The 18,568-nt window shown below is 42.4% G+C and overlaps 1 protein-coding gene across 1 annotated transcript; it reads right to left on the reverse strand.

Moving 5' to 3' along the window:
- Positions 1-1,370: 1,370 nt before the first annotated feature.
- Positions 1,371-15,947, reverse strand: LOC139312133 (cholinesterase-like). Its single transcript, XM_070936684.1, has 5 exons — positions 15,889-15,947; positions 12,376-13,897; positions 5,002-5,156; positions 4,253-4,301; positions 1,371-2,491 (listed from the first exon to the last, which is right to left on the reverse strand). Exons 2-4 carry the CDS (start codon positions 13,869-13,871, stop codon positions 4,267-4,269), a joined length of 1,686 nt encoding a protein of 561 aa, XP_070792785.1. The 5' UTR covers positions 13,872-13,897; positions 15,889-15,947; the 3' UTR covers positions 1,371-2,491; positions 4,253-4,266.
- Positions 15,948-18,568: the final 2,621 nt, after the last annotated feature.

The raw sequence follows: 18,568 nt of genomic DNA on the forward strand, positions 1-18,568 counted from the left end.
CAACTGCATTCAGCAGGTATCATGAACAATTGTGGGAGCTAGGTAGGTCTAGTGGCTAGCCTATTAAAAAGTAGGATTACTTACAGGGGACATGATAGCTATCTTCCAATACTTGAGGGGCTGTCACAAAGAAAAGGATTGATTCATTCTCCAAGGCACCAGAGGTTTTTGAATAGAATAGAATATAGAATAGAATAGAATAGAATAGAATAGAATAGAATAGAATAGAATAGAATAGAATAGAATAGAATAGAATAGAATAGAATAGAGTTGGAAGGGACCTTGGAGGTCTTCTAAACCAACCCACTGTGTCAGCCCTGAAGCCATTTTGGGAGCATCTTCAGGGCTGCCACAGTGAGGCTGGTCGGAGCTGTGGGAACCAGAGGGGGGAGATAGAGATAGCTGGGGGAATATGTAGCTATGTAGCCAAAATAACATTCTTTCCTGTGGGAGCCAAGGACGTCTTCAGCATGTGTTTGGAAGGCATAGACTAAAGGCAGCCAGAGTGGGGACCGTCCATGGCCTGATTGGACCATGTGATGGACGTATGACCTGGGGGCAAGAACTTTGGATTTTGATTTGGGTGGGGAAAACCTCGGGTCCTTCAGAGTCGGGTTTTCCCCAGATGTGCCAATATGACATTCCTAATAAATTCTTACTTTGAGGAGCCTCCAGGCCTCAGAGTTTTGATTGCATTGGGTTTGTTACTTGGATCCCCGACACTTTGTTCAGGCAGGAGACCCTATACCATTTCAACAAATGGTTGTCCAATCTCTTCTTAAAAACATCCAGTGTTGGAGCATTCACAACTTCTGGAGGCAAGTTGTTCCACTGATTAATTGTTCTAAGTGTCAGGAAATTTCTCCTTAGTTCTAGGTTGCTTCTCTCCTTGATTAGTTTCCTTCCATTGCGTCTTGTCTTGCCCTCAGGTGCTTTGGAGTATAGCTTGATTCCCTCTTCTTTGGCAACCCCTGAGATATTTTTATTTTATTTTTTATTTTATATCAAATTTATATACTGCCCTTCTCACAGGTGGACATGCCAATTGCCAAGCACTCAAATTCTGATCACATGGCCATGGGGATGCTGCAATGGTCATAAGGGTGAAAAACAGTGATAAGTCATTTTTTCAGCGCCGTTATATCTTTGAACAGTCACTAAACAAATGGTTGCTAAGTCAAGGACTATTTGTACTTTTTAAATTCCATTGATATGCAAACACCCTGTAGCCATATTCAAGGAAAGGAAAGGAGGGATATAGGTGAAATACAATAAGTCTTTAACACATTTAATATAATAAAATCCAATTTCAAAAGTTTTTTTTCAACTAGATTAACCAAATTTTTGTATATATGTTGGCTGAAGAAAATATGTTGGTGATAGTGATAATGATGATCCTTTATTTAAGTAAACAGAATACTGTGTTGGAAGAAATATCCATCTGGTTCAGCTCCAAGTTGGGAGAAAGGCACTGGAGACAAAATGGAGGCTGGAGGCTGATCGGAAAGAGAGTCCATTTATTGATGAAGCAGAACTACCAAGCATATTGTTCTGGGCAGCTGACCACATGGAGTTGAGAGTGGGGGTATTTATACCTTCTCTTGGGCTTTGCACTTGAACTTCCTATTCCTGTTCAAGAACATGTATTCTATTGGCTTTTGTCAGACTCCCATGAGGCCATGGACAAATCCTAGGAGTTTGTCTGAGCTAAGCATGGTTAAAGTTTGGTTGATACAATGAAGGGGCTTGTTGGGGAATTCCTATTGTGGCTGAGGGATAATCCTACCTTTGTTCAGACTTTGCTGCAGGGAATTTGCTTATGAATAGAGCTACTAGGTATCTCTTTATCTCTTAAGTGCTGATATCTGCTGTTTGCTATTAAGAAAGGTGGGGGCTGCTTTCCAAAAGAATTGTTTCTCCATTTCTCATCCAGGGAAATATAATATTCTGCCTTTTTAATATTTCCTAAAATCTTTCATTCTTCTAAGAGAGGAGTGGGTGCTAACTTTCTACAACTGGAAACTGGAAAAGACAAAACTGGTTTGATATGTTATCTTTGATGGAATAAACCTGTCCGTTTATTACATTTAAGGATCTCAGCTCTAAGAAAAAGATATGTGAGTCATTAGGTTATAGCAAAATTTGGCAGAATTCTTGTTTCCTTTATGTTTTTTCATATTGCGTCAAGTTCTGACATTGTTGTGAAAATAAAGGGATTTTTATTCTAAGAATTCAAACAGTATTTATTAAGAGGTTCTTTATTGAGGGAGCTGGATTAATTAAAAGCCTGTCTCAAATCAAGATGTAACAAATTACTCCTAGCAATTTATTATTTTAACAGCAAAAGTGATGTGGGTTTTAGTTGTTTCCTTATTTGTCTCCCAAGTTCCCACCAGTCAGTCTCTGAAAGAACAATGGATGCTTCTGGAAGATTCTCTGGTGCAGCTTGTCATCATTTGCCCAGGCTTTAAAGAGAAGTCTTGATTGATTCCTGAGAGAAATAAACATACAACTGTTATTCTGAAGCCACCAAAACTGTAGCTAGGTTTTCAAATGGTGCCTTTGAGATATGGATGCCATTTTCAAAGAGGTTCAACCTAAGTGGCAGCCTTCGTAGTAGGCCAGTTCAAGACACAGGCAAAGCAGAGATTCCAGGATGCTCTTCTGTGTAGTAAGGTAGAATAAGAGAATTTTATTTATTTTTGTTTATTATATGTATCTCGCCTTTATTATTTTTACAAATTACCCAAGGTGGAGAACATATCCCACACTCCATTCTCCTCCTATTTTCTCCAAAACAACAACCCTGTGAGGTGAGGTGAGTTGGGCTGAGAGAGAGTGATTAGTCTAAAGTCAGCGGATTTAGTATAGAGGGAACACAGAATACCTCAGATGGGTTTTTGAGATTAAGGCACCAGAGTTAAACGTTATCAGACTATGAGTTCTAATTCTACCTTTCTGGCTTTCATGGCTAAGGTAGGATTAGAACTCACAGTCTCCTGATATCTAGCCTTGTGCCTTAAATCTTAACCTTAAAAGTCCAACTAAGGTGCTCTGTATTCCCCTTATATTAAACATGGAGGGGTTTGTGGAATCAAAATGCAGGACCCAAAGCACGTAATCAAGGCTTGCTGCAGTATTTACTGTTTTTGTTTATGTGCACTGGAGAAATTCCCTTGAGAAAATAGTGGGAGGAACTTTTGCAGAGAAAAGGATGCTGTCAGGCTTGCCCCGACTTGGATGTTTAGGAAAGAAAGACCCTCGAATCCATTTGTAGCAAAAGGGACACTTTTATTAAAGTCAAGTCAAAGTTAACAGCTCAAGAAAAGTTGGATCTGAGTATTCCTACGCAAAGTCTGCCTTTTCCCCTTCTCCCAGGTCCTCCCATCTTGACCAGTTTTAAGAGTCCAATAATATTAGGAGTTTTGGTAACAGCTTTAAGGTTTGGTGCTGCTTTGGTGGAGTTTCCCATTCCATTCTTGTGGTCCTGTTGTTGGAGCAGCCGGCCTGTTCCAGATTGACACCTCTCGTTTCTGTGATTCTGTAATCCCCCTTCCCTATGTCCCCATTCTCCCCCTCCCCGCCTTTTATGGCAGGATGCCAGCAAAATAGGCTGAAGCCATTACGATGGCATATTTATACATTTCAAAATGGAGGGGGATTTTTATTCATGCATACACATTGGTAATTAATAACCTAACTGATCTCAAGTTACTTCCTGTCCTTCTGTTAACTAGAGAGGACAATAATCTTTGTTAGAAGAAATATTTGCATCTTGAGATTCAGGGGTGCCTATGGGAAAGTTCTGATAACATTTATCACAGGACTACAAGGAGACATTCCCAATGTCTCCATTTGTCTATTAAATAGTCTCATTCATATGAAAACTGTTTTCCCCCACAAGCTGAGTTTCATTCTCATGCTTTCTCTTTCTCAGCACTGCGTAATCTTCTCTGTAAGTTACTCTTGGTGGCTCATTCCTTCCTTCCCTATGCCCAAGATCTGTATTTGTTGATTTGTTTATGCTGAGATCGAGAGGTTTCTCCAAGTTCCTCTTCCACAAAGGCCATTGGCATCTGCTTGGAGAGCTTCCATTTTACACAGCGAGGCTGAGCCACAAAAGTGCTACTTAAAAATTGTTTGGAATGCCAATGTGAAACTACGATTTAGAAAGAAGTCTAGTCCCCTTCTGAAATCATCCAACTTGATCCTATTTGAACGCTGTTACTATAACCAAGCCCTGAATTCCTACCTGCTGTCTTCTTCCTAGTCCGATGAAACAGAATCACCTTCAGACTTGTCTGCAGAACAAAGAAAAATGAAATATCAATATAAGGTGTACATCTTATCACTAAAGAATCTGAATCTAGAAGTAGGATTCTGAGGATTCCATGATTTGTGGCATAATATATATTTATTAAATATATATCAAAACATTATTGTTAATCACATGACCAGCCAGATGTTTAGACTGGATTTGTCATTTTTTGTCCACCTACTCAGTTCTTCCCAAAAAGCTTGGATGGGCAGATATTTTTTGATGGTATTAAAGTTATCATTGCAGGATGCAATCTGTTCCAAGTAAAGCTGCCTTTTGCAATTGACTGAGAGGGATTTTGTCAATGCCGATTGTGGTCAAGAGATGATCCAGATGTTTTGGGATTCGTTATTGTTGTTGTTGTTGTTGTTGTTGTTGTTGTTGTTGTTGTTATCTTTATGTGAGCAACTAAGGCTTACTTAGAGGACATTACTAGAGACCCAACTCTTGGGACATAATGAAATATGCTTGCTCAATAAAATTTATCACTAGCATTACAAAATTGCCCAGTGCAAAATCAAATGAGTATGTTTCAGCAAAGACATGAAATAAAATCATTTTTTAGAAATTGCTCTATGAATGAGATGGGTGATCTCTATATTTGATATATAAATGATTTTTAAAAACATCTTTTTCATCAACCACTACTCCCTTCCAAAGGCAGAACTAATAGCCGAACTTACGTATCTCTTCAGCCTTTGAAAAATGGCTCTTTAAAAAATCACAGTGCTCTATCACCCTCTCCTGGAATGGCTCAGTATTAAGAAGGAAGAAATTCTGCTCTGTGGCATTATAGAGTGCCCACTCATCCTTGTTGGCTGCTAACCCAGTGGGATTCCTAAGGAGGAAGAAAAGGACATTGATGGAAACTAATCAAGGAGAGAACCTTAAGGTCTGACTTAAGCAGAGTACACAGAACTATCTGCTTCAACTGCAATAATACACGAGCACACAATAGATACAAACTTAAGGTACAACTTCAGCAACAGAGTGGTCAATACCTGGAATGCACTATCTGACTCTGTGGTTTCTTCCCTAAACCCCCAAAACTTTAACCTTAGACTGTCTACTGTTGACCTCACCCCATTTCTAAGAGGTCTGTAAGGGGCGTGCATAAGCCCACCAATGTGCCTACCACCCCTGTCCTATTGTCCCCATTTATTCGTATCCTTATCCTGTATTCATAATCATGTTTATACTTATATCTGTTATCTTATACATGTTTGACAGATAAATAAATAAATATAAATAAATAAATAAATAACCAACCTAGAAAAAAGGAGAAATTTCCTGACAGTGAGAACAATTGATCAGTGGATTCCTCCCAAAAAGACAAATTAGAGACAATATAAGAATAATTTTGGATGCCTTAGAGTATTATTAAGCACATCCTGAAAAGCAGATTTTTAGATGCACAAAAAGCTTTCGACAATGTAAACTGGCGATTTATGAGACTCCAAATGGAAAAGATGGGCTTTGGTAGGAAATTCATCCAGGCAATTGAAGCCATATATTTTAAACAGACAGCAAAAATAATGATAAATGGAGAATTGACTGATCCTATTGAGATAGAAAAAGGTATTAGACAAGGATGCCCGCTGTCCCCACTGTTGTTTATATTGATTCTAGAAGTGTTAAACAGAAATATCAGAGAAGAAAAAGAGATAAAAGGTATGAAAATACGAAAAGAAGAATACAAATTACAAGCCTTTGCACATGACCTGGTCTTTATTATTGAAGAACCATTAATAACAATAAATAAATTGATAGAAACTATTGGAGAGTTTGGGAAAGTAGCTGGCTTGAAAATTAATAAAGATAAAATGAAGATAATGACTAAAATATGTTGAAAAAGCAAAAAGAGGAATTGATGGAGGCTTCAAAAATGCAGGTTACAAATAAAGTAAAATATTTGGGGATATATTTAACACCAAAATGTAGCGCACTTAAGGAAAATAATTATAATAAGCTTAAACAACAGATAGGGCAAGATTTGATGAAATGGGGAAATGTGCAGTTATCTTTGATTGGTAGGATCTCAACTATTAAGATGAATATTGTGCCTAGAATTTTGTACCTATTTCAGACAATTCCAATTAAGTTGGGTAAGGAATTTTTTGTAGATTTAAATAAAATGATATTGAAATATATTTGGCAGGGAAAAAAGGCGAGAATAAAATTAAAGTTGTTACAAGACGCTAAAGTTAGGGGTGGTTTTGGTTTGCCTAATTTTGAATTGTATTACCAAGGTGCAAGTTTAATGTGGATTAAAGAATGGATAACTTTGAGAAATACCAGATTATTGAATTTGGAGGGACATGACTTGTTGATGGGGTGGCCTGCCTTTTTATGATATAAAGGAACAAAAATACAAGGGTATTTTAGAAGACATCAGATACTTGAAGCTTTATGGTTGAATTGGGAGAAGGTCAAAAAATATCATTATTTGAAGATTCCAGTCTGGGTATCTACAATTGAAGCTTTTTCATATCCAGCAATATTTAAAAGGGACCAAATTATTAGGTATAGTGAATTATTGGATGAAAAGGGTGAACTTAAATTAAAGCAGGAATTAGAAGATCAGGGATGTAAAATGGACTGGTTTTCATATATGCAAATATTTTCTAGGTATCGAGAAGATCACAAACAAGAAGGTTTTTACAAGGTTTTGACGAATTTAGATAAGATTTTAATGGGCTCTGATGATCATGTAATTAAAAAGTTGTATGGATATTTATTAGAAGTAAAACTAGAAGAAGAATAAGTTAAAGAATCAATGATAGTATGGGGAAAATTTTTTGGTTATGGTATTGATTTAGAGAAATGGCAAAAACTGTGGTCACATAATTATAAAATGACAATATCAATAGCATATAAAGAGAATTTGTATAAGATGTTTTACAGGTGGCATTTACCTACGACGAGGATAGCCAGAATGTTCAAGAATAAATCAAAGAAGTATTGGAAGTGTCATCAGACCCCAGGATCTTATTACCATATGTGGTGGACATGCGTAGAAGCATGGACTAAGATACACATGTGGTTAGAAAAAATGACAGAGACATATTGACTTTAAACCAGAGATATTTTTATTAGGGATCTTACCAGATACATATAACAAAGAATTGCAATACTTAATTGTGAATGTTTTAACAGCAGCTAGAATTGTATTTGCTAAAAATTGGAAAGGAGAGAAGATACCTACCAATGAAGAAATTATTAAGAAAATGATGGACTGTGCTGAAATGAGTAAATTGACATTTGAAATAAGAGAACAGGAAGATAAACAATATTATTTGATATGGGATTTATTCTACCAATGGATAGAAAATAAAACATGGAGATAAATATGAAATATGAAGTGGAGATAAGAGAAATATTTCTTTATGAAAATAAACCTTGGTCATATATTGACCAAGCTTCTTGTGCTGCGAGATTCCCCCCTCTCGCAGGCCTGGCCCTCTATGTTATCGAGGGCCCACCTTAATGACGGATCTTGGGACCCCGAGAGGTGGCATGTCGCAAAAAGGGGATTGAGGGGTTTTTTAAAGACTTTTTTAATTAGACTTTTAAGGGGTTCTGAGGGTGGGGGAGGTTATGTGGGTTTGGGGGAAAACCCACGGGGGTTGGAGACCAGTCCGGCTGCTAGTAATGGTGCCGTAGGGGGTACGGACTCTGGGGGAAAGGGGACTGTTAGAATGCCCTCTAGTGAGGGCTTCTCTATTAATACGCTGAGTGGGAGGGGCAGGTATGGCGGGAGCAGGGGGCCATATCATGTGGTGGGGGCATGTGCTCGCTATCTCCGAGCGATTGCGTGCCCCGGTCCCCTTAGCTCTTCCCATTCCCCAGGCTGCTTAGAGTCTCAGCGCCCGAGTCTCCGGCTGATGTTATGTAATGCCAGGTCCGTAGTAAATAAAGCCCCCCTCATTTGTGATCTTATTCAGGAGGGGGGAGCGGACCTGGCAGGTATCACGGAGACCTGGTTGGGCCATGAGGGGGGAGTTCCCCTCGTGGAGATGTGCCCATCAGGCTTCCGTGCATTTCATCAGCCGAGAGCTCAGGGCAGGGGCGGGGGGGTGGCGGTCATTTTAAAAGAGGGTCTTGATCCGAGGGAGACCACTGTACCTCAGATAGCCGGATGTGAGTCCCTTTTTGTGAAGTGGGGTCGTGGGGTGCAGATGGGTCTGTTGATCACGTACCTGGCTCCCTGCCACGTGGCAACGACCCTGCCCGAACTCCTCAATGTTATAGCCGAGGTAGCGGCTGATACCCCCAGACTTGTGGTCATGGGGGATTTCAACCTGCCATCCATCGGTGAGACATCTGAGGTAGCTCGGGAGTTCATGGCTTCCATGACGGCCATGGACCTGACCCAAGTAATTCACGGCCCTACTCATATGGGGGGACACACTCTGGACTTAGTTTTTATCTCTGGTCAGTGGTTGAGTGGCCTTGATATAGGGGATGTAGATATTGAACCCTTGTCATGGTCTGACCACTCGCTCCTTCGACTAGACTTTCTGACCGCCGTACCCCATCGCAGGGAGGTGGAACCGACCAGGTGGTTCCGCCCCAGGCGCCTGATGGACCCTGATAGGTTCCAGATGGAGCTTGGGCCATTTCCTGAGACTCTAGCTCACGACTCGGCTGATGACCTGGTGGCCGCCTGGGATAGTGCGGCTGCCGGGGCTTTGGACCGGGTCGTGCCTTTGCGGCCTCTGACCCGGCACCGAACTCACTTAGCTCCTTGGTTCTCTGAGGAGCTGAGGGAGATGAAGCGCCGGAAAAGATGCCTAGAGAGTGGTTGGAGGGCCAGTCGTTCCGAGTCTGACTTGACACTGGTAAGGTCTCATATTAAGACCTACCTAGTGGCGATAAAAGCGGCGAAATCTAGTTATTTTGCCGCTCTTATCGCGTCATCAGATAACCGCCCAGCCGCCCTGTTTAGGGTGACCCGCTCCCTCCTCCATCTGGGAGCGCGGGAGGACCCCTTGCAGGGCCGAGCTGAGGATTTTGTACAGTATCTGGATGATAAAATAACTCAGATTCGGGAAGACTTGGCCGCCGACTGGGTTAGTTCAGACGAGATGACTGAGGCAGGCCTTGAGAGTGTTATCTGGGAGGAGTTCGATCCTGTGGCTCCCGAGGACGTGGACAGGATCTTGGGGCGGCTGAACGCAACCACATGTTTATTGGACCCGTGTCCCTCCTGGTTGGTGCTGGCTTCCCGGGAGGTTACACGAGGCTGGCTCCAGGGGATTATTAACGCTTCTTTGAGTGAGGGTGTCCTGCCGCCTGCCTTGAAAGAGGCGGTGGTGAGGCCTCTCCTCAAGAAGCCATCCCTGGATCCGGCTGTTTTGGCTAACTATCGTCCAGTCTCCAACCTTCGCTTTATTGCGAAGGTTGTTGAGAGTGTGGTGGCGCGACAGCTTCCCCAGTACCTGGATGAAGCTGTCTATCTGGATCCGCTCCAGTCCGGCTTCAGACCTGGGTACAGCACGGAAACGGCATTGGTCGCGTTGGTGGATGATCTCTGGAGGGCCCGGGATGGGGGTTCTTCCTCTATCCTGGTCCTATTAGACCTCTCAGCGGCTTTTGATACCATCGACCATGGTATCATGTTGCGCCGGCTGGAGGGACTGGGAGTGGGGGGCACCGTTTTGCGGTGGTTCTCCTCCTATCTCTCCGACCGGTCGCAATCCGTGTTGACAGGGGGGCAGCGGTCGACCCCTAGGCGCCTTGTTTGTGGGGTGCCGCAGGGGTCGGTCCTCTCGCCCCTCCTGTTCAACATTTATGTGAAGCCGCTGGGTGAGATCATCCGTGGTTTTGGGGTGGAGTTCCATCAGTACGCTGATGATACTCAGCTGTACATTTCCACCCCAGACCATCCCAATGATGCCTTGGAAGTGATGTCCCAGTGCCTGGAGGCCGTGCGGGTCTGGATGGGGAGAAACAGGCTTCGACTCAACCCTTCCAAGACCGAGTGGCTGTGGCTGCCGGCGTCCCGGTATAGCCAGCTGACGCCATCACTGGTTATTGGGGGCGAATCATTGGCCCCCACAGAGAGGGCCCGCAACTTGGGTGTCCTCCTGGATGTGCGGCTGTCTTTAGAAGGGCATATGACAGCCGTGGCCAGGGGGGCTTTTTGTCAGGTTCGCCTGATACGCCAGTTGTGCCCCTTTCTGGACCGGGACTCCCTACGCACGGTCACTCAAGCACTCGTCACTTCTCGTCTGGACTATTGTAACGCTCTCTACATGGGGCTCCCCTTGGGGTACACCCGGAGGCTCCAACTGGTGCAGAATGCGGCTGCGCGGGGGATTATGGGAGCGACGGGGCGCTCCCATGTGACTCCTCTCCTGCGCGAGCTGCATTGGCTTCCGGTGGACTTCCGGGTGCGCTTCAAGGTGTTGGTGATCACCTTTAAAGCGCTCCATGGCTTAGGGCCAGGGTACTTACGGGACCGCCTTCTGCCACCAATAGCCTCCCACCGGCCGGTTCGCTCCCACAGAGAGGGCCTCCTCAGGGTGCCGTCGGCCAGACAATGCCGGCTGACGACCCCCAGGAGGAGAGCCTTCTCTGTGGTGGCACCTACCCTATGGAACAATCTACCCCCAGAGATACGAGTGATCTCCGACCTTCGGATTTTTCGTCGGGCCCTAAAAACTCATTTTTTCCAGTTAGCCGGTCTGTCTTGATTTTAGGGTTAGTTTTTAAAATTTTAATTGACAAGTTTTAAATTATGGGCCAAATTATAAATTATTTTAACTTTATTTTTAAACTGTGATGTTTTTGTATAGATGTTTTTATCTTGGCTGTTCACCGCCCTGAGTCCGAAAGGAGAAGGGCGGTATAGAAATTTGAATAAATAAATAAATAAATAAATAAATACTTTGAAGATGGGATTGCACAAAAAGATGTTAACCGATTGATATATTGTCTCTAATTGTTTGCAATGATGATGTTTTTATGTTTTATTTTTGTTTTAAAATAAAAAACTTTTTGGGGGGAAAAAGGGGAAAGAACTTTAAGGTCTGACACAAAATTATCTGCTTCAACTGCAATAATACACGAGCACACAATAGCTACAAACTTAAGGTACGACTTCAGCAACAGAGTGGTCAATGCCTGGAATGCACTACCTGACTCTGTGGTTTCTTCCCCAAACCCCAAAACTTTAACCTTAGACTGTCTACTGTTGACCTCACCCCATTTCTAAGAGGTCTGTAAGGGGCAAGCATAAGTGCACCAGCGTGCCTACCATCCCTGTCCTACTGTCCCCATTTATTTGTATCCTTATCTGTTAAGGAATTTGCAGACCAACCCTCATTCTCTTAATGGTAGAATAACGCTCTGTTTCTTATCTCCCTTTTGCCTCCTTTATTCCACTTGGAGAAATAATGTACTCTGGAATACGTGTGATACCACTGAACTCGTAAAAGTGAACTATAAGTGACATTATTAAGAATCCTTAAAAATTTCAGGGCTGTTTCCAGTACAGGCAGTCCTTGACTTACAACTATTCATTTAACGTCCATTCAAGGCTAAAATGGAACTGAAAAAGGTGACTTACAACTGGTCCTTGCACTTACAACTATTCCAGCATCCTTACGGTCACGTGATCAAAATTTGGCTGCTTGGCAACTGGCATGTATTTCCAATGGCTGCAATGTCCCAGGGTCACTTGATCACCATTTGCAACCTTCCCAGCTAATTTTCAACAAGCAAAGTCAGTGGAGGAAACTGGATTCACATAATCATATATTGTACTTAAAAGTCGCAGTGATTTGCTTAATAACTGTGGTAAGAAAGATTTAAAAATTGGGTATGATTCACTTAACAACTGTCTTGCTTAGCAACAAAAATTCTAGTCCCAACAGTGGTCGTAAATCATGAACTACTTGTATTAACACAACCTGTAAACATATGCAAAGGAATAGCGTGCATTACTTTATGGCTTCATTGCTTTAGATATAAAGTACATTTGTTGAATGTTGGGGGCGGGGGCTCCTTTGGATTTAAAATACAAATTTATAGAAATAAAGTGAACCACTTACCCTGTTCTGGCAAACTCTGCCCAGTAGTACATCATCTTACGGCTCAGTCTGGCTTCAGCCTCTGTGTATGTTTGATTGACAGGCAGCATTGATTGAAGGGTTCCAAAAACAAAAGGAATCTCAGCACCGTGAGATGCCCCAATCCATTCAGGCCAAACTGACCCTGAAAGGCGATGTGTATATAAATAGGCATATACAGGACTCCCAGTTTTCCTGATATTTCCTGCAGCTTCCTTCAATGTGCATGCAAATGCCCGATCTGTATAGAAGTGGGACATAGCGGAACGGTATTGTGCTGGGCCGTGATTTCCTTCAATGTACTTCAGTGCAATAGTCCGAATAAAATCTTCAGTTGCATTTGGCACCAACATTCTTATCCCTTTCAGAAGCTGCTCCTGGTTGATGAGATTGTGGGTGATGTTAGGGAAAACATAGTAGACAAAAGGAGCCCCTTCATCAGAGGTTTTACCTATGAGGACTGGTTTGGCCTGAATTTGCCCCTCCTCCATGAGCTTTTCTGGATCACCAAGCAAAAACTCCCCATCTGTGGTTGCCGTGAAGGGAAAATTCATAAGGAAGCCACTTTTTAATAACAGAGCTATTTCATGCCGATTAAGTTCAGAAACATTTTTTGTTTGCAGGCAATGTACTATGCTGATATTGTTGTCCTTGGAACAACCTAGCAGATGAACAAATTCCAGTGATTTTTGTTTGGCTTCCTCAGGAGACCTCCAAACCCAGAAGGCATTGGCTGTCCCGCTCTGGATGACTGCTTGGGCAAAAAGGTCCTGGCTTTTTGGTGCGAGAAGATGGAAATGCACAGAAGATCCTCCAGCACTGTGGCCAAAAATGGTCACCCGAGAAGGATCTCCCCCAAAGGCAGCTGCATTCTCTTTTACCCACTTCAGGGCCAGCTGTTGGTCCCATAAGCCTAGGTTGCCCGGAGCAGCTGGTGGCAAGTACAGAAAGCCCAGGGCTCCCAAGCGATAATTGATGGTGACCACAATGACGTTCTCAGTGGCAGCCAAGGAGGCGCCATTGTACAACTCCAGAGAAGACGTGCCCATTATATATCCCCCTCCGTGTATCCAGACCAAAACAGGGACTGGTGAAGAAGGTTGTGGGTGTGGCACCCAGATGTTGAGGGAAAGGCAATCTTCTGACAGTGGTGTTTTAGGAGACCATATCTCTGCTTCAGGGACATTCCGGGAAATAAATTGAAGGCAGGAATTGCCAAAACTGGTGGCTTCCAGTGTTTGCTTCCATGGCGGATGTGGAAGAGGTTTCTGGAAACGCAACTTCCCCAGGGGAGGCTCAGCGTAAGGAATGCCTAGGTAGGCTGTCACAGATCCAAGGCCAGCCAGGAACTGCTTGCCCTTAATGGGGCCACTGCTGGTTATGACCACTGTGTCCCCGTTAGAAGCAGAACTGGAAACCAGTGGAAAGTGGAGGAGGAGGAGGCAGCACAAGAGAGAAGGACATAGCAGACAAGGCATTGCAACAGTAGGACGAGTCGGTGGACCTGGAAAAAGTTACAACCGATATGAAATTATTCCAGATTTTTTTTAGTGGGCCATGAAGCTGAAGTTGTTCTGTTGTAAACATTCCCAAACCCCAAAACCCCGTTAGCCTTTCAGAAGGCCCTGAAAATGTGGTTTTCCCAGCAACCTTGGGGAGCCCAGGGTGAGCTTGTGTAATGGTTATATTATGTTTAGATTTTTCTCCCACAAGGTTGCTTTTATTTATTTCTTAAGCTTTTAATAGCTGTGACTTTGTTTAATTGTTGGTTGTACACATCATGTTCAGTGAGATGGATGGCCATATAAATGTGATGAATAAATTTTATTTTTATTTCTCACCTTTAAAAGGCCATCCATCTCACAAAAAAGTGACTCTGTGTGGTATACAACCATCAATAAAAATAAATGAAATAATTTCCACAGTGGAGAAAGTAATTGAAAAACAGCTTTCTACTACTGCAGTCCCTTCACACATGAATGCTAACCTTGATTTGTCTGAGATTCCCCTTTCCTGGCAGAGTTGGTCAACCACTGAAAATGAATAAACTTCGGATATTTCCCTCTTAAATCTACAATCGTTTCTATAACTATATACAGTTGTGAAAATTAGACACTTTAAAAGAAGGCAGACAGAAGGAAATCGGACTCTTGCAAATTATGGGACTGGAGACCACTGATGCGCATATCTTGGAGGGCAAAAATAACAACCCAGGAGATTTTAGGCCCTGTCAAACTGAAATTTAGGATTATGAAGGTAAGCCTGCCCACTTTTGGTTATCTTGTGCAATAAAATTCTTTAGGAAAAAACGGTTATGCTAAGAATGATTGGAGACACTTATAAAAGAGACCAGCAAAGAATTCCAACAAACATGATACTGTTTAAAACCTAGAAACATTAAACAAAGTTGTAAAGAATCAGAAAAAAATGGAGAGAGCTAATGTATAAAAGACTATAAATCAGTGTTTCTCAGTCTTAGCAACTTTAAATTGTGTGGACTTCAACTCCCAGAATTTTGGCAGTTAAAGGCCACACATCTTAAAGTCGCCAAGGTTGAGAAATAATGTTATAAAAAGTCAGGTACAACTGAAAAGATAAACTTTCAACTTCTCCGTTGAACCCAGTAACTCAGGTGTTCTAATCACCGTGGGATTTCCTATTTTCTTTCATACAAAGGCTAGCCTCAGATATATTTTTTAGAACAGCTACATTCCCCTAACTCAGGGGTGTCCAACCCACTACCAGGCCTTGAGCCTTTTGGAACCGGGCCGTGGAGGTGGCAGGTGAGTGTGTGAGCATGCACCCATCCCCACTCACAAGAGCAGAGTGCGTGTGTGCCTACCGCATACACGGATTGTTACCCTCTACACACACACACGCTGATCCACAACTGAAAAGGTTGGGGAACTCTGCCCTAACCTTAGTATTTTCCCATCCACACATGCTTTCCTCAGCAGGCATTCTAGGCTGCCTAACAAACATTTCTGTAGGTTTCCTGAAGAAGGCCTAACATTATTTGTCCTCGAGGAGCAAAATTCCAAAACTGAACAAATTGTCAGCTGTACAGCCAACAATATTAGAGCAAAGAAAAGTAGAAATAATACCTCCCATGATGTATCCAGTACAATTGCACAAGTGCTTTAGGAACTACAATTCTATCAGCAACTACCTAGAGGAATATCCCACTGATTTTTAACGGGTCTTATTGCTAGATAAAGATGGTGGAAATTTGCAAGCATATATCTGAACCTAGAAGAAATGGCAGCCCAGTATGGGCTTTCTCTTCACTGCTTTTCTTTCCCACTCTTGTTCTCTGTGTCTCAAACTCTAGCTGGCATTTCCTATTATGGCTGAAGAAATTGTTGTCTCTTTATGTAAGTTTATCCTAGAATAGAATTAACTAGCCTAAATAGAATTAACCAACCAGAAATAAACAAGAAATTCTAGTCCCTTTTCTGAAAAAGACTGTTTTTTAAAAAAATTCTGCAGACTTACTTGTCAGATTTAACGGGACTATTTGTTATTCGAAAGAAGAAAGCAGCTTCCGAGATGATGTTCACACAAAAAAATGATCATGAAAAGAGCAACTTTATATATTGCAGGAAGGTGCATTGACCAATTGGATTCTGTCCACAAAGGGGGAGGAAGTTGCAAGTATTGGCAAAAGGCTCCAATATCAAAGAAATGAAAAAAAAAAACACAGAACTTCCTTCAAATGGGGTGAGAGAACTCCAGAGCAAAGGACAGTCACTATCTCTGGTACGCAACCTGCAGCCTTGAAAAGAGCCATTACAACATCTGTCCATATTTCAAAGCAACTAAAGAACCTGAAAGCAAATAACAGAAATCTGAGGTGACCCTAAATTGGATGACTCTAAAAATGTAGGACAGACAGCATCACCACCAGATAGATTTGCAAACATCTTCAGGGCTGCCACAGTGAGGCTGGTCGGAGCTGTGGGAACGTGAGGGGGGAGATAGAGATAGCTGGGGGAATATGTAGCTATGTAGCCAAAATAACATTCTTTCTTGTGGGAGCCAAGGACGTCTTCAGCAGGTGTTTGGAATGCGTGGACTGAAGCCAGCCGGAGTGGGGACCGTCCGTAGTCTGATTGGACCATGTGATGGATGTGTGACCTGGGGGCAAGAACTTTGGATTTTGATTTGGGTGGGGATAATCTTGGGTCCATCAGAGTCGGATTTTCCCCAAATGTGCCAATATGACATTCTTACTTTGCGGAACCTCCAGGCCTTGGAGTTTTGATTGCATTAGGTTTGTTATTTGGAACCCTGACACTTTGCTCAGGCAGGAAACCCTATACCATTTCAGACAAATGGTTGTCCAATCTCTTCTTAAAAACTTCCAGTGTTCCAGTGTTGGAGCATTGAAAACTTCTGGTGGCAAGTTGTTCCACTGATTAATTGTTCTAAGTGTCAGGAAATTTCTCCTTAGTTCTAGGTTGCTTCTTTCCTTGATTAGTTTCCATCCATTGCTTCTTGTCCTGCCTTCAGGTGCTTTGGAGAATAGCTTGATTCCCTCTTCTTTGGCAACCTCTGAGATATTGAAACACTATCATGTCACCCCAGTCCTACTTTTCATTAAACTAGACATACCCAGTTCCTGCAACCATTCTTCATATGTTTTAGCCTCCAGTCCCCTAATCATCTTTGTTGCTATTCTCTGCCCTCTTTCTAGAGTCCCAACATCTTTTTTTACATCATGGCAACTAAAACTGGATGCAGTATTCCAAGTGTGGCCTTATCAAGACATTATAAAGTGGTATTAACATGTAATCTTGATTTATCCCTGTTTATGCAGCATAGAACTGTGTTGGCTTTTTGGGCAGGTGCAGCAATTGTCCACTAGGACTTCAAGATTCCTCTCACAATTATTACTATTGAGCCAGGTAACACATGGTTTTTTTCTTGACTAAATGTAGAACATTACCTTTTTCACCATTGAATGTCATTTTGTTAGCTAGTGCCCAATGTTCAAGTGTCAAGATCCTTCTGTATCTTAAGCCTATCTTCTAGAGTGTTGGCTATTCCTGCCAGCTTGGTGCAAATTTGATGAGTTCCCCACCTATCCCACCATCCAAATCATTGATGAAGATGTTGAAGAGTACTGGGTCTAAAACAGAGCCTTGGGATACCCGACTGCATACTAGAAGAAATTTTCTGATAGTGAGAATGGTTTATCAATGAAATAGCTTGCCTCCCAGAGTTGTGGTTGCTCCATTAGTGAAGGTCTTCAAAAACTGATTGGAGAACCATTCAACTGGGATGGTATACATTTTTCTGCCTTGAGGAAGGGTTGGACTAGAAGACCTCTAAGGTCTTTTCCAATCCTATGATTCTAAGTTCTATGTCAATTAATTTGTTTTTAAAAGTCTTATGTAGAGATCACACTCTCCAACCTGATACAGAACTATTAATGCTGATGATCTGATCTCCATTCAGTTGTGGACTCGCCTTTCAGCACTGCCATTCCAACCATATTTCAATGGCTGGTTAATGAGATTGTTGTGTGCAGCCTGAATAAAAGCTTTACTGAAATTGAGGTACATTCCAAGTCTTTTCTCAATCAGAGTAGTTACCTTGTCGAAGAAGGAGCAAGATTTGTTTCACAAAACTGTTCTGGGCTACATTTTATGAGATAGGCCAGAAAAATAGTATACAGGGTTTAATGCCTTTCCAGAAGATCAAAAGGTGAGAGCAAACCTCAATTCAGGTGGGGTGATAATCCATAGAGTGGGGCTCCCCTTTTAGGCCTCATGGCCTTGCCATCCTCAGGCTTCCCCCAGCCCAAGGACGTCTGAGGCTCCAGTTTGCAATATGCCTTCAGCAAAGTAATGTTGGCCTACTGGTGAGAAAAGGTGGCACCCTACAAATGCAATTCTGGCATGTGTACAACCAATATTAGGTCAGTTGGATCTCCTCCCATGATAGCAATGTTTGCCATCAACCGGGTCAATGGCAGTACATTGATCCTTATAAATCCTTTACATAAGCAGTCTTGTGTGTTTGGGTGATTAGTATTAGATTATGGTATTCCCTGTGACACTCTATGGAAGCAAAAGTTGGAATTGGAAGAAGCAGGATAAGAACTATTGACATTTTTGAATTTTATGTTGGAGAAGATTCCTGGGACCTGGGGCTACCATGGTCAGCCAGG

Source organism: Pituophis catenifer, unplaced genomic scaffold (assembly GCF_029215685.1).
Source record: "Pituophis catenifer annectens isolate HBS135680 unplaced genomic scaffold, rPitCat1.0.hap2 SCAF_2, whole genome shotgun sequence".
Taxonomy (NCBI): Eukaryota; Metazoa; Chordata; class Lepidosauria; order Squamata; family Colubridae; genus Pituophis; species Pituophis catenifer.